The sequence below is a fragment of the Palaemon carinicauda genome, chromosome 32 (assembly GCF_036898095.1).
Source record: "Palaemon carinicauda isolate YSFRI2023 chromosome 32, ASM3689809v2, whole genome shotgun sequence".
Taxonomy (NCBI): Eukaryota; Metazoa; Arthropoda; class Malacostraca; order Decapoda; family Palaemonidae; genus Palaemon; species Palaemon carinicauda.
The window spans coordinates 23,309,102-23,327,459 of NC_090756.1; the positions used below are offsets into that span (position 1 = coordinate 23,309,102).

General features: G+C 39.2%; 2 protein-coding genes across 4 annotated transcripts in view; one reads left to right on the forward strand and one right to left on the reverse strand.

Moving 5' to 3' along the window:
- Positions 1-1,599: 1,599 nt before the first annotated feature.
- LOC137625325 (histone H2A-like) lies at positions 1,600-9,793 on the reverse strand. Its single transcript, XM_068356163.1, has 4 exons — positions 9,633-9,793; positions 6,458-6,634; positions 5,504-5,616; positions 1,600-1,914 (listed from the first exon to the last, which is right to left on the reverse strand). The coding sequence occupies exons 1-4, from the start codon at positions 9,652-9,654 to the stop codon at positions 1,813-1,815; spliced, it is 414 nt and encodes a 137-aa protein (XP_068212264.1). The 5' UTR covers positions 9,655-9,793; the 3' UTR covers positions 1,600-1,812.
- Positions 9,794-10,354: 561 nt separating this feature from the next.
- The window catches only part of Alg7 (Alg7 dolichyl-phosphate N-acetylglucosaminephosphotransferase), an 81,535-nt gene continuing 73,531 nt past the window's right edge, over positions 10,355-18,358 (forward strand). The window contains exons 1-2 of one of the 3 annotated variants that reach the window (XM_068356158.1): positions 10,430-10,569; positions 11,099-11,181. In XM_068356158.1, the coding sequence (XP_068212259.1) occupies positions 11,121-11,181 (61 nt within the window). In that variant the 5' untranslated portion in view covers positions 10,430-10,569; positions 11,099-11,120. Of the gene's footprint in view, positions 10,570-10,810; positions 11,182-18,358 lie in introns of those variants that run through there. The other 2 variants (XM_068356156.1, XM_068356157.1) reach the window with 2 other exon arrangements.

The window sequence follows — 18,358 nt, forward strand, 5'->3', positions numbered from 1 at the left end:
GTGTAGTACAAAGTTGTTAGTAAGAATGAGGGTTAATGACGACAGTAGCGGGAAAACCACAAACAGGGATCTGGCATCATATAGTGTTGCCAGATCCCTGCCTTTAGTTTTCTCGCTTCTGACGTCAAACCTCATTTTCACCAACTATTGTGGCCTGGTATCACCGTAATAGATTAATCTCTAAAACTATACAAATCTTCCTATCAATGCCGTTATGCTCCACTAAACTAAATCCATTTCATTCACAAGGGAAGTATCAGTGAACTTAAAAGTAAACTGGCTAGTCCACACTTCGACAAAACAAGACTTGGCACTATTCCTACTGCAATCTGTTTGATTGTAAATATAGGAAATTGTTGAAATACATATTAATTACATAAGTAGATATAGTGACTGGTAGGAAAAGATTTATAAATATAAGAAATTAAAGTTAGTTAAATGACTGGTATGGAAGTAGCAAGACAATGAGAAAAGGATTGATGCTCTAAAAGGGTACGACATAAAATGCCAACCTAACTACAAATCAAGTTTCAACATTAGCTTTCTCCTATTAATGACAGCATGAAGTTACATTGCAATTTATCTATACTTACATTAAGAAATGTAGTGTGGAATTTCCTGGGACAAGAGTTTAACGTAGAGTTCATTACCACTAGACACTGTTAAACATGGAAAAAACAAATATAAGGACAATCTCCCAACTGTGCTATGTAATACACATTATTAAATGACTTTATAAGCTGTTCTGATCATATAGCCAAAAACTTCTTTTATAGAATACTGTGCATCTATCCTAAATTATGAATTAGACATCCGCGATTTCCCTAAAAGGAGCTTAAAAAGGAGATAAAAAATTTAAACTGGAAGATACAGTACCCAAAATAAATTTTTTTTATTACCCCAGTTTCTGTAGATTATACGAACACCGACAACCTTCAAATCTATAAATACAGAATGCTAACCAACTGTGATTTGGAAGTCTCTTTTACAAGACACATAGATGACAAATTTTGAATTGGAAGCCTAAGAGAGGTGAATGGTGAAATATAACATGTCAATAGACATAGATCATGATTGCTATTTTTTTTGCAACCCCATCCTTAACATCTTGCTCTGTCAGTAGCCTGACCTTATATTTGACCACTTGCGAATACTGCAATCTTTCTTAACTGACATAAGGATGTCAAAGGGGCTACTATCGTAATTAGAGACCTTCTGTTACCTGGATTTAATTTAAAAAATCTTCTATTCCAATTGTTTTTATGGTTCGTAGATCAAAACACTAAAATCACATTTGTAGAATTCTAGCAAATTCTCAAGATACCTTAAAATTGACTGATGTTCAGAAAGGCAATTAATTGAACACTACAACTGTGAATTATTATGGTCTTTATCAAGACAAATTGAAAATAAAATAAAATCTATTTGGTAAAAAAGGAAGTCTCCAGTTTAATATGACCAAGGAAAAAATTATCTAAATGAGTAACCAAGAGCATACTACACATATGATGTGTGATATACAATCGAAAGTCCATCTCCACAACCTTCTTAAACTAAAAAATACGATACTAAATACACCAAAGGACAAAGAAAAATTCCATTTATTACTCATTTAATACAAAAAGCAAACTTTCTTTTGCATCATAACCTTAAAACTAAAAGTATTGTACTGGAAAAAAAATTCCTTGATATAAAACCTAGACATGGAAGGCAAATAAAACGCTCATCTCTCCAGCACTTTCTTACTTCATAAGTAGTAACCCTTAAGATTGCTTAGGAACACAGGTCATCTAGTGGACGAGTCTCTCGTTCTTAATACTCTTGCGACTGACTCTTCAGCTTTCCACTCTTGGCACTTGCACTTTCGCTCTTCTTCGGCAGCAAGACTGCTTGAATGTTGGGCAACACTCCTCCCTGGAAAGAATTTAATGCATTTCAGTTTTCAAATAATCTTTACATACATACATATACCAAGGCCCTTCCCCCAATTTTGGGGGGTAGCTGACATCAACAAAGAAACAAAAACAAAAAGGGGACCTCTACTCTCTACGTTCCTCCCAGCCTAACAAGGGACTCAACCGAGTTCAGCTGGTAAATCTTTACCTTATCAATTCTTATCAAGTAGATGTAAATTACTAACCTAAATATAATTTAAATTTAATAGCTCTCCCTTCTCTTCCTCACCAACCCTGTTAATAGCATTTTTAGACAAAGTATATGAAACTAAACGAAATTTAAATTAGTTAAGTCCCCCTATAATCTTCCTCACCAACCAGGTTGATAGCATTTTTAGACGGCATATTTAACTAAATGTAATTTAAATAGTTTAGCAGTCCCCCTATTCACTTCCTCACCAACCACATTAGTAGCATTTTTAGACGAAGTATATGAAACTCAATATAATTTAAATGTTCAATAGTTAGTCCCCCCTATTCTCTTCCTCACCATGTTAATAGCAAGTTTTGACAGTATATGAAACTAAATGTAATTTAAAGTTTAATAGTTAGCTAGTACCCCCTTTTCTCTTCCTCACTAAACATAATAGCATTTCTAGACAAAGTATATCACAGCTAGCTCTCTCCTTCAAGGTCTCAAGTCATGTTTGTTCATAAAAATACACTGTTCCTATACTCCTTGTTATTGCTGGCTTTATTCTACATTAAAGTTTAAAGGTACATTAAACTTTGAGCAGTTAACCCTTTTACCCCAGGCTATTTGGAATTTTCCAACCCTTAACCCACAAAGGGTTTTTTTTTTCCCAGCACATTTTGCAGTATATATTTTTTATATTGCTCTAACAGCCTTAATTTTTGTCAGAGGTCAGGTTGGTCTCATTCTCTTGGAAAATGCCTGAATTTTCTCAAAAAAATTATCAAAAAACATGAAAAACAAAATTTTATAGCATTTTTTTGCAAGGACGTACCGGTATGTCCATGGGGGTAAAGGGATGGCTTTTGTGAAACGTACCAGTACGTCCTTTGGGGGTAAAAGGGTTAATTCCAATCATTATTATTATTAGCTAAGCTAAGAATTTAGTTCACATAGCATGATGCTAAATGCTGAAGGGCTCAAACATAAAGCAGCTCAGTACAGAGATAACGCAAGTTATGAATAATAAAATCAAGATCTATAAAGATAAAATAGAGGACTAAATTATCAAAGGAAATGTTTGTCAACCTGCCCAACAGAAATCAAGTGAACTATGAGGTTAAGTTAAAAATTCAAAGCATACAGAATGGTACAGGCTATGAAAACCTGAATGCAGAATAATGTCAGGACTTTATATTCAGACTTAATTAACATTACTTCAACATAAAATTGTAAAAGAAAATCATTCATTCATACTTATTGACATTCACTGTAGAATATACCTAATTAACCCTTTTACCCCCAATGCACATACTGGTAAGTCTCACAAAACTCGTCCCTTTACCCCCATTGACATTCACTGTAGAATCTACCTAATTAACCCTTTTTCCCCCAATGCACGTACTGGTAAGTCTCACAAAACTCGTCCCTTTACCCCCATGGCCGTACTGGTACATCCTTGCTAATAACTGCTGAAGAAACTTCAGGCATTTGCCAAAAGAATGAGACCAACCTGACCTCTCTGACGAAAATTAAGGCCGTTAGAGCAATTTAGAAATATCGCAAAATGTGCTAAAAAAAAAAAAAAAAAAAAAAGACAGACACCTGGGGATTAAGGGTTGGAAAGTTCCAAACAGCCTGGGGGTAAAAGGGTTAGGAAAATAACGAATGAAATTCCTACTCTTCTTTGTATAGTACAACTTTACAGATCTTTCCCTCCATAAACCTGATTATCCAACTATGGGTACGGCTTACAATGTAGTAATGTGCAAGATGAATTCACGCGATAAAACGCTAGTTGGTTTGCGAACTGTTCTGTGCTAAATCATTTTATTGCCTCTACTAAGGAAACTAAACTTTCTTACCCTAGGTGCATGCTCTCGCACTCTGACCCGGGTCGCCTCAGGGCGAGTATCCATCCGCCACAGAGGGACCCCACTAGAGAAAACGGAGATAGGGGAAACTACTCAAAAATCTGGTCGGTTGGGAGGAGAATCCCAGATACTCCCAAGAAAGTAGTTCGAGGTAAGTACTCAGTGTTGGAACAACTAAACTTTCTTAAAGGAGAGTTTATACACTGAAAACGACATTCGCATTTTTCATAGCTATAAACACGAGTTCTTTTATGAGATTTATCAATGTGAGCTGGTTTCAGGACAGTAAAAGTGAGCCAGGTGACCTAGCAGAAACTGGGCAGTAGGGGAGTACTTCTGCGGCCAGTTGCATATTCACTTTTTGATTACAAGGACTTACGAGGGAAAGGTGATAGTAGGAAAAGCATGGGTAAAGAACTCTGGTTTGTATGGCTAGGAAAAATGAATATGGCTTCCAAAGTTATATATTCTGACAAATACAAAGGCAGCATTGCTTCTCGGTGTGTGTGTTTCAACAGGATTTCCCCATACTTAGACCTCTCACAAGAGGAAGGTGGTTGCTTTATGGGAATTGACATGATCTTCTGGTACTTAAAAACCTCACACGAGAGAGAGAGAGAAACGGGATCTTGCAGTAACTAGACTACTAACAGGAGGAAGGCACCCTTACTTTTGCAAGGAAGCAGCAAGGTTACCCAGCCCCTCAAGTTGTGCAGAAGGAAAAGCACATTTCTCTTTACTATTCTCAACCCCCCCCCCCCCCCCCCGGAGGGATTTAAAGAGGATGAAGAATAGTCCAGGGAAATCCCATCAGACTTTTTCCATCTTCGGCAGAACTGATACCACCGGGAGGACAGTTGCTCCCACTGTCCTTTAGTCTTTTGCACAAAGGGTAATGCTGATGAGGACCAGTCTCTAAGAAAGAACGGAATGCATCACGAGCACTGCAAGTGGCACCTGATCAGCGTTGCAAGCTGGTTTATAATACGCAAAATGATAAAAGAAACAAAACTGAACAACAAGAAAGAAAAAGAGGCAGCGGAGCATGTTTGCACTATCGAGGCTAACCAAAGTAGTTATCCAAGTCTATATGCAGTCTACCCCTTCAACACAGCTCACACCGGGGGTTTGTATTAGTGTCTAAACAAAATAGCTTGTGGTTATATCAAACCTCAAAAGAAAGACATTATCCATCATTAAACATTCTCAACATTTAATTTTCTTGGCTTAGAGAGTAAACTGAATCATCCAAAAATGTGTCCAGTAAAAAAAAAAAAAAAAAAAAAACAACTCGACAATTAATTTTCTTGGCTTAGAGAGTAAACTGAATCATCCAAAAATGTGTCCAGTTAAAAAAAAAAAAAAAAAAATTAATTTTCTTGGCTTCGAGTAAATGGAATCATCCAAAAATGTGTCCAGTGAGGGAAAAAAAAAAAAAAAAAAAAAAAAAACTAAATATTTCATTTTCTTGGCTCAGAGAGTAAACTGAACCATCCAAAAATGTGTCCAGTGAAAACAAAACAAACACCACACCCTCTTACCTGTGCAATTGTAACTCCAGAAAGAAGCTTATTCAGCTCTTCATCATTGCGAATGGCCAACTGAAGATGTCTTGGGATAATACGAGTCTTTTTGTTATCTCTGGCAGCATTACCTGTAAAAAAGAAAAAAGAATGTAATTTTTGGTTGTTACATTCATATTTATACTTATTTTCAAGGACAGAAATATAAATCTTAAATAAATTTCTAGTCTAGTTTCAGTTCAGTAGTGTAAAAAAAAAGAAAAAAAAAGTCAATGAACAGGAAAGTCTTTCATCCATGAAAAATGAAGGCCACAAAGCATATCTAAAATACTCTTTACCTAATCCAAAATTATGACAGCATCAGCTGTCAATCAATAAAGTGCATAGTAATAATGTTAACTTTCTTTAATTTAATAACTGTTGTGACAATGACATGGTTAAAACGCAGTCATGATCTTTAATGAAATCTTCCTCTTTTTTGGTACAAGTTACGGATTAAAATGTTCAAAGCCCATTCCCATGTAATCCTTTCTTCCCCAAAATTATCCCAGGCCTTCCATCTTTTAAAGTAATCATTATCGCCAAATTTCCATTGTATACATTATATATATATATATATATATATATATATATATATATATATATACAGTATATATATATATATATATACACACACACACACACATATAATGAAGACCTCGCCCACTTCATTCTGAGTGTCCAGACCTCAGCGACGAAAGAAGAAAAATAGTGGAATTGCAACAACCGTATGAAGAAAAGAAGAAGATAATAGGAAACGTGCTGTTCAAGAAAGAAGGAATAGAGAAAAGAAAAAAAGAATATATTTATCAAATGTGAAAAAAAAGAAAATAAAAGAATTGGAATAAAGAAAACCTGTGCCGATGGAAAGGCAAATTCCTCCGCTCAACAACGGGGAGAGAGAGAGAGAGAGAGAGAGAAAGAGAGACTTACCAGCAAGTTCCAAAACTTCCGCAGCAAGGTACTCCATTACCGCAGCTAGATATACAGGAGCTCCAGCACCAACTCGCTCAGCATAGTTTCCCTTGCGCAGCAGCCTGTGGATTCTTCCTACGGGGAACTGGAGACCAGCTCGGCTCGACCTGGACTTTGACTTGCCCTTCACCTTGCCTGAAAGAAAAGTACAGAAATTACAAACAAATAAAGGTTAACTAAAATTACTTTTATGGCTTTCTAGCTTTCTGGATGTATATCCGAGAATCACAGGCTCGGTAAATTGTCAAATTAGAATACCATTGCAGGCACCTTTTTTTCCTACCATCTAAATCGGCAACGCCTAAATTGGATACTTTATACACTACGAACACTGCAAAATATTATAAGCCGCCATCAGTTTCAAGGTTTACCATATTTCCCTATATACCGGTAGTCTATTATATCTTAAATACGGGCTAAATATGCTTACCGGAATAGGAAGATATGCATGGCTCAGAATTAATTCTCGAATATGACCGAGATAAACCACTACATAATTCCTACCCTATCTGCCAACTTATAGAATACACCAATAAGACTCGTTCACCCCCATACTTTACACCTCAACAACATTTATCTATTCACTTACAAAGAAAACACTATACTTAGTTTCTCTCTCACTATATATATTATATATACATACATATATTACAAATAAAATAGCCTTATTTTAGTTTAAAGGGTACTCATGAATGGCAGATGCTAGGGACAATGACACTACCCTATCGAGCAGGACAATGCCCTAGACACCGACCATATATAAATATGATCAGCAGCCAAGGCCCCTCCTCCAAGCTATGAACATGGAGGGACACACAATGGTTGCTGATGACTTAGCATAGGCTCCCCCCAAATACCAACCCTCTGCTCACAAGAATGGCGAGGTTGCCACAAACAAAGGAACCACTGAGTTTGAGGAGGACTAACTCCAGTCTGGCAATCACCAGGCAAGGACGTTACCAAGAGGCCACCACAACCCTTAGGTCTAGATCTACTTTTAACATCATACATCCACCCTTACAAGTTTTATTTCTATTAGAACTAACTTATTATATTATATATATATATATATACACATATATATAATTTAAATTTAAGAGGTAATTCCTTAAGCCTATAGTTTACCTATATTCCATAAAGGCCTTAAGTAGGCCTAATTTATCAAGCAGTTGACAAAATACACAAGATATTATTCCTACACGTGACAAGATGGCTGACAAGATTATCTCTTGTGATGACAATTTCCTTCCCCTGGCTATCATTGCGTAATAATTTTTTTTAGAATGATTTATTGTTAATTTGTTCTCTTCAGTTATTTCCTTTCCTCACTGGGCTATTTTTCCCTATTGGACTTATAGAATCTTGCTTTTCCAATTAGGGTTGTAGCTTGGATAGTAAAAATAATAATACCATGTCTAGGCCTAAGTCCTTTAACAATTACATGCACTTTATCCTACTTGATTAGATTATAATTTTTATTCAAATCTTTATCAGGGTAATATCTTGTGATTAAATTGTTGCATCTAAACAGGTACTTGCCAACTTTTTACACAATTCACGATTCTCAGGGAAATTGTGTCAATTTCATAGCTTTCTGCCTTTTACTTAAAACTAACGGTTTCATTATAGTTTATTACATGGCAATGTAACTTAGGATTCCAAATACTTTTTCTTCAGGAAAAATTACGCTCCCTTCGAAAATAACACTCGTTCCCGTCGCAAATTAAGTTTCAGAAATATATATACATCTATATCCTCCGATAATGGGGGACCCCCAGTGGGAACTCGGGGTTTTGGGTGGGGAAAACATACCGGGGAACCGATATATAACCGTAAATCAGTCCTTTTCTTCTCTATACATTTCCTTCTTGTAGTTCACTTAACTTATCGAGGCTAACAATGTACTGAACCTGTCACTACTGCCTAGCCGTGCTCAGCATATGTCACACGCAACTTAAAAAATTACCGAACAATGTTTATTCTAAGCAAGCAAAAATCGATTAAAGACCACCAGTGTGGCATATCACGACGCCTGTGGGCAAAGCGCGTCAACAAATACGGGCTGCACCCAGCTAAAAGGCAGGCAAAAGCGTACTATATATTAGCCATGTTTAGCGGCATTTAGGTTAGGTGCTCTTTTGTAGATTTGGCAGCACCAAGTTTTCGTAGTATAATTGGCGTTACCAATTCCCATTTACTATGCACGCAGCCAGATCTGGCCGCCAATCTACAAAGGCCCTATCTTCGCTTCAACAGATTATCAGCATGGTTTTAGTATAAAAAATATAGTATAAAGTATTTGGATATTAATACCTAATGTATTTATTAATGCTTTAGTCCAGGAGCACCCCTAAGTGTTGCATTTACAATTATTGTGGTGTGTATGATAGAAGCCACTAGCACTTAAGACTATGGCAGACTAAATCCGGCAGTAAGGGGGACGTCAACCCAGTCCGGTAAGTAGGCAAGGACATGGCTTGTATGTCAGATGGGGGGGGGGGGGTGACAGGCCACTATAATACAAAGGCTCTATAAGCTACAACCCTAGCTGGAAAGGCAAGATGCTTTAAGCCCAAGGGCTCCAGCAGGGAAAAAGCTTTGCTACTATAATAAATATAATTCCTATAAGAAAAAGTAATTTTTTTTCCTAGGTTACATTGCCCTGTAAAACACTACAATCATATCTTAATATGTTCCACAACTTGACCATATAGTTACCGTCCAACATGACACCAATTAAATTCCTAAAAACATTTTGTTCCGGTAGAGAAAAACATGCCTATCAATGACCGGTTTTCCGGTTACAGGTGGCCAGGCACAAACCGGTCAACCCCAATAGCGGGAATTTGATTAGGGTGGCCGACCTCACACCATAAGTTTTAAAAACCTCGATGTCTTTAAATATAGGGGTTATCCTGTTTTGTTTGCCTGTGTGATCTTACATCAACCGTAGGTATATGGTACATTGACGTACCGGTAAATTACCGTAACGTACCAGTAAGGTCCATAACAATATGTAAACAGATTGAAAATACTGGTAAACATTAAACTGGTTCTAAAACAAGGCAATACCTACTTTAATAGGTTAAATCAAAGCAAGCTAAACAAACAACAAAAATTAAATTATTCTTACCACCCTTGCCACGGCCAGACATGATTCAGAAATTCAAATTTAGATAAACGAAAAGAACAGATTTGTAGGTGTTGCCTCAACGGTGGTTAGAAGGTATCTGCTTAGCTTTGCACATTGTTTGGCTGTGGCGGGAAAGATCCTTCGCACAGTCACTTCGACCAATCAGAAAGCAGATTGGCGGCCTCTGACCAATCAGCATCCAGGGATTTCGCGGTACTCCCGAATTGAAAATGAATACCCGATATGAAAGAACATTATAGAATTAGATGTTATTTAGAATAGATAATTATTAATTTTAAAGTTATTTAATTATTAAATTAATTAGTTATTGAATATATCTAGTAGCTCATTTATTGTATGATTTCGAAATGTGATTGAAAAGTATAGTTTCTAGGGTTTATGACTCCAAAATATCGAGATATAGATATTTATATTAAACAATTTAGATTATCAATGTTTATGAATTTTATATTTCATGAAATAAAATAAGACTTATATTATACACAATTACATAAAAAATATGATTGAAAAGTATACGTAGTTTCTAGAGTTCATGACTCCAAAGTATCGAGATATAAAAATTTATATAAAACATTTTAGAATGTCAATGTTTATGAATTATATATTTCATGAAATTAAATAAGACCTAAAGATTTAAAAATTACATTAAATAAGCAACGTTAACTAAAATCAATGATCGCCACATTGCCTGAGGCCAGAGACAATATTTTTGTAAACAAACCGACTGACTTCACCGAATCAGGTGTTATGAAGTCGGCATTTAAAAATATTAGTTATTAAAGCTTTTTATTGCATTAATTGATAGATTATCGTTAATTATTATGCAGCAATATGGAGTGGGTTTCCATAGTAACGGAGAAGCTTATGGGAAGTGGAGTATACGTCAGCTGTGAACATCTGTGGGTGCCAATCAAAGGTAAACACGCGTCATGCGAAATCATATGATGGGGCTGAGATGACAGAAAGTTTCCTATTTTATTAAATAGATTCCTTAAAAAAAGAAAAAAGTAGACGTAGATTAAACTTCAAATTGTTATTATAATTGCACTGTTTATATAGGTAAAGCACTTTTCTATACATATGGTCATAATGGTAATTAATAGCATGTCTGTATGGGTTATTATCCATTGGAAATGGCTGTGACTTTGACATACGCTTAGTGTTTGCGGTGATATTATCCATTACACTTTTGTAAATCAAATTTTAAGGTGCCCTTATCGTATGTACTGAATTCCCATATGTGGCCTACCCAGTTGAAGGCGAAATAGGCTTAATTTCTCTATAATTTTATTATTGAGTAAAATTTACAAGATTTGCTTACATCCGTTTCATTTAATTGCCAGTTAATTAAACATTATAAAATTATCCCTACCCCAGGCTAAGCGTATCATCTCACAAGCTATTGCATAGTAGTGGTATGACTATTCCCTCTTTCAATCATGTAGCTTACTCTGGCATAGCCTCTGAATGAGAGGGGCCCTCTGGTCTACACTTCTGACTGTAGGATTGAAGGAGTTTACTCTTGCAGGTGAGATGAGGCTTTTATCTGTGTGCCCTTTTCTAGCTTAGTGTAGGTAGTATGTCTTTACTCGTTTAGAGATATGTGGGTTTATTGTCAGTGTGGAACTTCTGGAGCCTTTGTATATCAGCGGCCAGTTACTTCCTCGTGGGTTAAAAATGGGGTAATAGTATAGAACACCACGCTCTCCATTTACTCCAATATAATGGAATCCTGCAGTTCTCACCTTCTTGCACAGTAATTAGGGGGTTATTTAAATTTTGGGAAAGCAATAATTAGCAAGATATGTTGAGGAAGGGGGAAGGGGTTTTAAAAAGAAAATAGCTTGGTTTCCTCACTAAACAACTTGGAACTGACATGTCAACATTGTCAACCAAACAGAATTCGTGATGCCAGCGTACATAAACAGAAGTTCATGATGCCAGCGTACATTTGATTTACTGTATATTCAAAATATACTTAATTAAAAATGGATTAATTACTCAAAAGTGTCCTTAAAATATGCAATTTACAAATAGTGACACTTTTGAGTAATCACAATTCTTGATTAAGTATAATTTGAATATACAGTATATCAAATGTACGCTGGCATCACGAACTTCTGTTTATGTACGCTGGCATCACGATCTGTTTGGTTGACTATGTTGACGTCAGTTCCATGTCGTTTAGTGAGGAAACCGAGCTATTTTCTTTTCATAACCCCTTCTCCCCTCTTCAACATAACTTGCTAATTATTGCTTTCCCAGAATTTAAATAACCACCTAATTACTGTGCAAGAAGGTGAGAACTGCAGGATTGCATTATTTTGGAGTAAATGGAGAGCGTGGTGTTCTATACTATTACCAAAAATGGACACCAATTAACCTAAACTTTCCCCCATAACCTAACCTATAAGCCGTGTTCTTACCTACCTACCTATCCAACGGGAAGCTAATACCCGCCTTGCGACCCCCTTACGCTTCCGTAGTCTAAGTCTACCGTAATCATATATACAGGTGGCCGCTATCATACATACCGTACACCCTGAACTTTTTTAATGTTGGGTAAGGTGTTGCTGTCACTATTGTTATGATTAATACCAGCTGAGCTATAGGCCTAACTAGAAAATCAGATGCATCGAAATTATAGTTACAGACGGAACAACGTTTTAAACAGATAGAAATGATTTCCTTCTTGTAAATAATGTGCTTTCACTAAATTTGACCTTCATTTCAATAGCAAATAAACTGAAAACCTGTTAGACCGTTTAGGAACGGGGATATTTTTTTTAGAAATCTAATGGTTTTTGCTCCGCCGTTTACTCACTCGCTCGTAAAAAAAAAGAAAAACATCAAGCTTCTTTGTACTGACAAGCTGTACATGTTGAGCTACGTAAGCTAACCCCATTGATTGTTATTTCTTAGGTAATTTAGTTTTTATCTGCAGTGAAAATAAGTGTAATTTTTTTTAAGAAGACTGACTTTCAATAGGAAAATCCAGTTTTTTTTTTTTTTTTAGTAGAAAAGCTTTTTCCGTCTTTAACTATAACAAAACTGTAGATGCTATAAGCCTAAGAGCTCCAACAAGGAAAAATAGCCCAGTGAGGAAAGGAAACTAGGAAATAAACTAAAGTAATAAACAAAAAAAATACTATAAGAACTGTAACAACATTAAATATAGAACCACCTCATTCCTTCCCCCCCCCCCCCCCCCCCCCCCCCCGACTCAACTGAAGATGCGGTGTCCTTATTCAAGAAGGCCTCTACACCCATCTCCCCAACTACCTAAACACACCTGAGACAATGCTTTTTCCCATAGTCGCAGACTCAAGACATCGTGGTGTGCATAAAGTAGTAGATTACATACCCATTTCAGTCTTGTCTGTTGCTTGTTATTCGTACAATACTGTATTGTGTAAAATAAAACCTTATTGTGAGTAACAGTGTAGGCTTTAGGATTTTAATATTTTTAAGAAGCATGGGTGTAATAGATAAAGTTTGAAACTCGTTAGTGCTATTAGTGTCTGCAACCTTTCCATCCTTGTGAGCTAAGTTTGGGGGAGCCTATAGGTCTATCTGCTGAGTCATCAGCAGCCACTGCCTGGCCCTCCCTGGTCCTAGCTTGGGTGGAGAGGAGGCTTGGGTGCTGATCATATACTATATGGTCAGTCTCTAGGGCATTGTCCTGCATGCTATGGCAATGTCACTGTCCCTTGCCTCTGCCATTCATGAGCGACCTTTAAACTTGCGAAGCTATAACCCTAGTTGGAAAAGCAGATACTACAAGGTGGAGGACCCCAACAGGGGCAGTACCCCATGAGGAAAAGAAATAAAATTTACGAGAAGTAATGAATAAAAATATAAAATATTATTTAGATCAAATACAACATTAAAATACAGTAGATCTGTCATATGTAGTATAAACTGAAAAGATTAGGTAGAGCATTACTCATTCTGAACACAGCTGGAATGAAACTTCTAGAATGCTGTGTAGTGTTGAGCCTTATGATGTTGAAGAAAAGGCTTAAAATTAACTGTATACCAAATACTGTACAGTACAGTATGGTACAGTCTCAGAAGATCTGAATGCAAAGGACAGTCAGAATTTATAGTAGTTTTTTATCGCTTAATTTTCAATATTAATCTTACCCGATAATCATGTAGCTGTCAACTCTGTTGCCGACAGAAATCTACGGTCGGGATACGCCAGCGATCGCTATACAGGTGGGGGTGAACACCACAGCGCCATCTGTGGTCAGGTACTCCAGTACTTCTTGTCAACACCACCTCAATTTTTCCTCTGTCGTGCCTCCGGCTAGACCTACATGGATACGCTGTTGATTCTGGAGTTATTGCTCACGATTTGGTGATGTATTTGCTCTAGAGTTTAGCCTTCGCTATTCAGGAAGCTTTATCATTAGCTTAGCAAGTTTTTGGAATTAATTTGATTTAATTTTTGATTTAATTTTGGTGACGAAGAGAGTATGAACTCTCTTTCACTTTTAATGGCCGACCCTTCCCTTAGACGGAAGTGTTGGTGTCGAAGAGAGTATAGACTCTCTTAATTTTGCTTAACAAAAGTTATAGATTTATTTTATATCTCTCCGCCTTTTATAGGCCTCTTCGATTAACTTCCTTTTATTATAAACTTATTAAAACTAATTTTTATATTTGTTTATATTCGACCTTTCCTAATAGTAGGCGGTCTTTTCTTGGAACCGAAGTTAATTAACATTGAGCCCGTCATTTCGTTTTTACCTGTTAACATATTATGCTATTTTAATGTTTTTGAAAGAATTTCTTTGATAGTCTCGTACTGTTTTCAAAGTTGAACTAACGTTTTGTTTTGTCTCTGCAGTTGTTGACGTTCAGTACGTTCAACTTGCGCTCTATTGTTACGATAGAGAGAGAGTATTCACGGTGTCACGTTGCAGTAAGAGTAGAACGATTCTATCGTTTTGTTCATTCTTTCTTAGCTTAAATGGTTTTAATTCTAATAAAGGAACTTTTTATTTGGGAAATCTTTCAGTTTTTTTCCTTTAACAATAATATGTTTTAACGATATATATAATTGGGCTCATCTCTCAGGTTCTAAGTCAAGAGAGAGAGAGATAGAGACGGAGGGAGAGAGAGGAGGATAAACGTTTCGTTCAAGCGGGTAACGTTGTTATCGTTTTTGCTCTTCTCCCTAGTCTCTTTAGGGGAAGAAGGTAAACGTTTCTAGAGTTTTATTCTTGTTCTCAGGCTTTATGCGGTGAGAGATTTTAAACGTAGTTTATTTGATCTAGTGTTTAGTCTCTTTTCCAGCCACTGAATTATTTATCTTTCATTATTTTTTTTTTCTGTTACATTGTAATACTGTTTTCGCAATTACTAACTTTTAATGAAGGATAGAATTGCGTGTTTCAGGTACAAACCACTTAAAGTTTCGAGTTCAGTGAAATAAGTGCAAACAGAAAATCAAAAGTGATAAAGTGATAAGCGCAAAGTGTTACAGTGTTGCGTTCGAGGGTTCGTCTGTTCGTGCCAGTTGTTCGCCTAGTCTGGGACCTCTTACAAGCTCCCAAGCAGGGGAGAAGTAACGTCGAAGGACTTATGGGTTCATCAGGCCTTGATCGACGAACAGACGTTTCCCTCCGTGGTTTCGGGTGTAACCAACTCACGTAGCCGACGTGATCACCCCACCCACACAAAGACGAGAGAGCCCTTTTATTCCTCGTCTGCGGAAGAGGTTTCTCGCAGAAACCATGGACCAATCTTGCAGCTTTTAAGTGCAAGTCGGTCCCTTCCGCGCAAGTCCAACTCCTAGGTGGTGCCATTAGCACTGGGTCAGTTCGGACTTGCTGCAGTACGACAACTGCACACCTCCCAGAGAGGCAAGGTGGTATCGCAACAGGCAGTAACTCCGTCTGTTGCCGCACCAGCTGTTTTAGACCCTCAGTCTCAACGGACAGTAGCTCCGTTTGTTGTTGTCTTTCTTAAACTCTAGTGGTCTATGCTGCAGACAATGCAGTCTCAGCTTGCGGTGTTGATGCAGGAGTTTCAGGCAGAGAAGGTTAGCACACCTCCTCCTGCGAGCGCTCCTCCACCTCTGCGCAGTCCACCCTGCCAGACGTATGATGTTGAGGCTCCTCAAGCTACCTCCATGCGTGAGCTGCCGCATTGGGAGTTGCCAGGTACCAGCGCTATGCAGCAACCTCCACTTTCCTTGAGGCAGGAGCCTCATGCTATGCGGCAACCGCCTCAACTCTTGAGGCAAGAGCCTCAACTCTTGAGGCAAGAACCTCAACTCTTGAGGCAAGAGCCTCAACTCTTGAGGCAAGAACCTCAACTCTTGAGGCAAGAGCCTCAACTCTTGAGGCAAGAACCTCAACTCTTGAGGCAAGAACCTCAACTCTTGAGGCAAGAACCTCAACTCTTGAGGCAAGAACCTCAACTCTTGAGGCAAGAGCCTCAACTCTTGAGGCAAGAGCCTCAACTCTTGAGGCAAGAGCCTCAACTCTTGAGGCAAGAACCTCAACTCTTGAGGCAAGAGCCTCAACTCTTGAGGCAAGAGCCTCTCTCTGCGCAGCCACCTCCTCAACCCTTGAGGCAGACGCAACTCTTGAGGCAGGAACCTCATGCTATGAGGCAGCCGCCTCAACGCATGCAGCAACCGCATTCTTCACAGCATGAGCCTCTCTCTGCGCAGCTACCTCCTCAACCCTTGAGGCAGACGCAACTCTTGAGGCAGGAACCTCACAGGAGCCTCATGCTATGCGGCATCCTCCTCAAACCATGAGGCAGGAGCCTCATGCTATGCGGCATCCTCCTCAACCCATGAGGCAGGAGCCTCATGCTATGCGGCAACCTCCTCTACCCATGAGGCAGCCTCATGCTATGCGGCATCCTCCTCAACCCATGAGGCAGGAGCCTCATGCTATGCGGCATCCTCCTCAACCCATGAGGCAGGAGTCTCATGCTATGAGGAGCCTCATGCTATGCGGCATCCTCCTCAAACCATGAGGCAGGAGCCTCATGCTATGCGGCAACCGCCTCAACCCATGAGGCAGGAGCCTCATACTATGCGGCATCCTCCTCAACGCACAGCATGAGCCTCATACCATGCAGCATGAGCCTCATCCCATGCAGCATGAGCCTCATCCCATGCAGCATAAGCCGCACGCCATGCAACATGCTCTGCTTACCTTACAGCATGCTCTACATACAGCATGCTCTGCATATCTTACCGCATGCTCCTCAGTCACACATCTTTGGTTGTTGCCAACTCACTAGACTGTCAAGCAGTTTCATAACGTTGCCTTCTAGTCTGCTGCTTTTGCACCAGTGAAACCCTCACTGAGAGAACTTAGCTTTTCTCGGATATGGTTCCTGTAGATGAGAAAGTGCTATTCTCCCTCCTTCTGATATTCCCTTGAGGACTCTGTCATTTGGAGAGGAGCCTTTAGCTGCTTAGCCTCCTATGGACTTTTATTTAAGCATAACATGCTTCCAGGGAGGGTAATGGTTCCACTTCAGTCGCTAACCCCGTCTGTTACCACACCTGCTCCCATAGACCTTGAGCTTTGTTGCAAGACATGCAGTCCAAGCTTAGTCCTTGTTAGAGGATTTTTTGTTTACGGAGTCAGTGTGTCACTGGGAAGACGTTCAACAACCAGCAGAAGTGACTTGTTGTGACGCAGTGCGGCAACCTCAGCAACCCGATAAGGAGTTGTCTGTACGACCCAGACAGTCTAGACAGCTTTGGGTTGTCGCTGTACTTCCTCGCTTCCCCATGGTTGACAGTTCACAGACTGTGCAGCAGTACCATGATCTTGTGTCCGGCTCCGTCAGAAGACTAGCTTTTAAGAGCTCCCACAAGTCGTCGCTGTCTGGAGATTCTCAGATGGACTATGGATCTGACCAAGGAACTGGGCCTCCTGGTCAATTTTGAGGAGTCCCAGCTCGTCCCATCCCAGACCATTGTCTACCTGGGTATGGATCTTCAGAGTCGAGCTTTTCGGGCTTTTCCGTCGGCCCCAAGGATCTACTAAGCCCTAGATTGCATCCAGAGCATGCTGAGAAGGAACCGATGCTCAGTCAGGTAGTGGATGAGTCTAACAGGGACACTTTCATCGCTGGCCCTGTTCATCGAGTTAGGGAGACGCCACCTCCGCCCCCTTCAGTATCATCTAGCGGCTCACTGGATAAAGGACATGACGCTAGAGACGATCTCAGTTCCTGTTTCCGAAGAGAGGAGGTCTACTCTCACGTGGTGAAAGAACAGCTTTCTTCTCAAGGAAGTCTACCTTTGGCTGTTCAGAAACCCGACCGCCGTCTCTTCTCTGACGCATCAGACACGGGCTGGGGTGCGACTTTGGACGGACAGGAATGCTCGGGAACATGGAATCAGGAGCTAAGGACACTTCACATCTATTGCAAGGAGCTGTTGGCGGTTTATCTGGCCTTGATAAACTTCAAGTCCCTCCAGCTTAACAAGGTGGTGGAGGTGGACTCTGACAACACCACAGCCTTGGCTTACATCTCCAAGCAGGGAGGGACTCATTCGTGGAAGTTGTTCTAGATCGCAAGGGACCTCCTCATCTGGTTAAAAGATCGAAAGCTCACGCTGGTAACGAGGTTCATTCAGGGCGATATGAATGTCATGGCAGATCGCCTTAGCCGGAAGGGTCAGGTCATCCCCACAGAGTGGACCCTTCACAAGAATG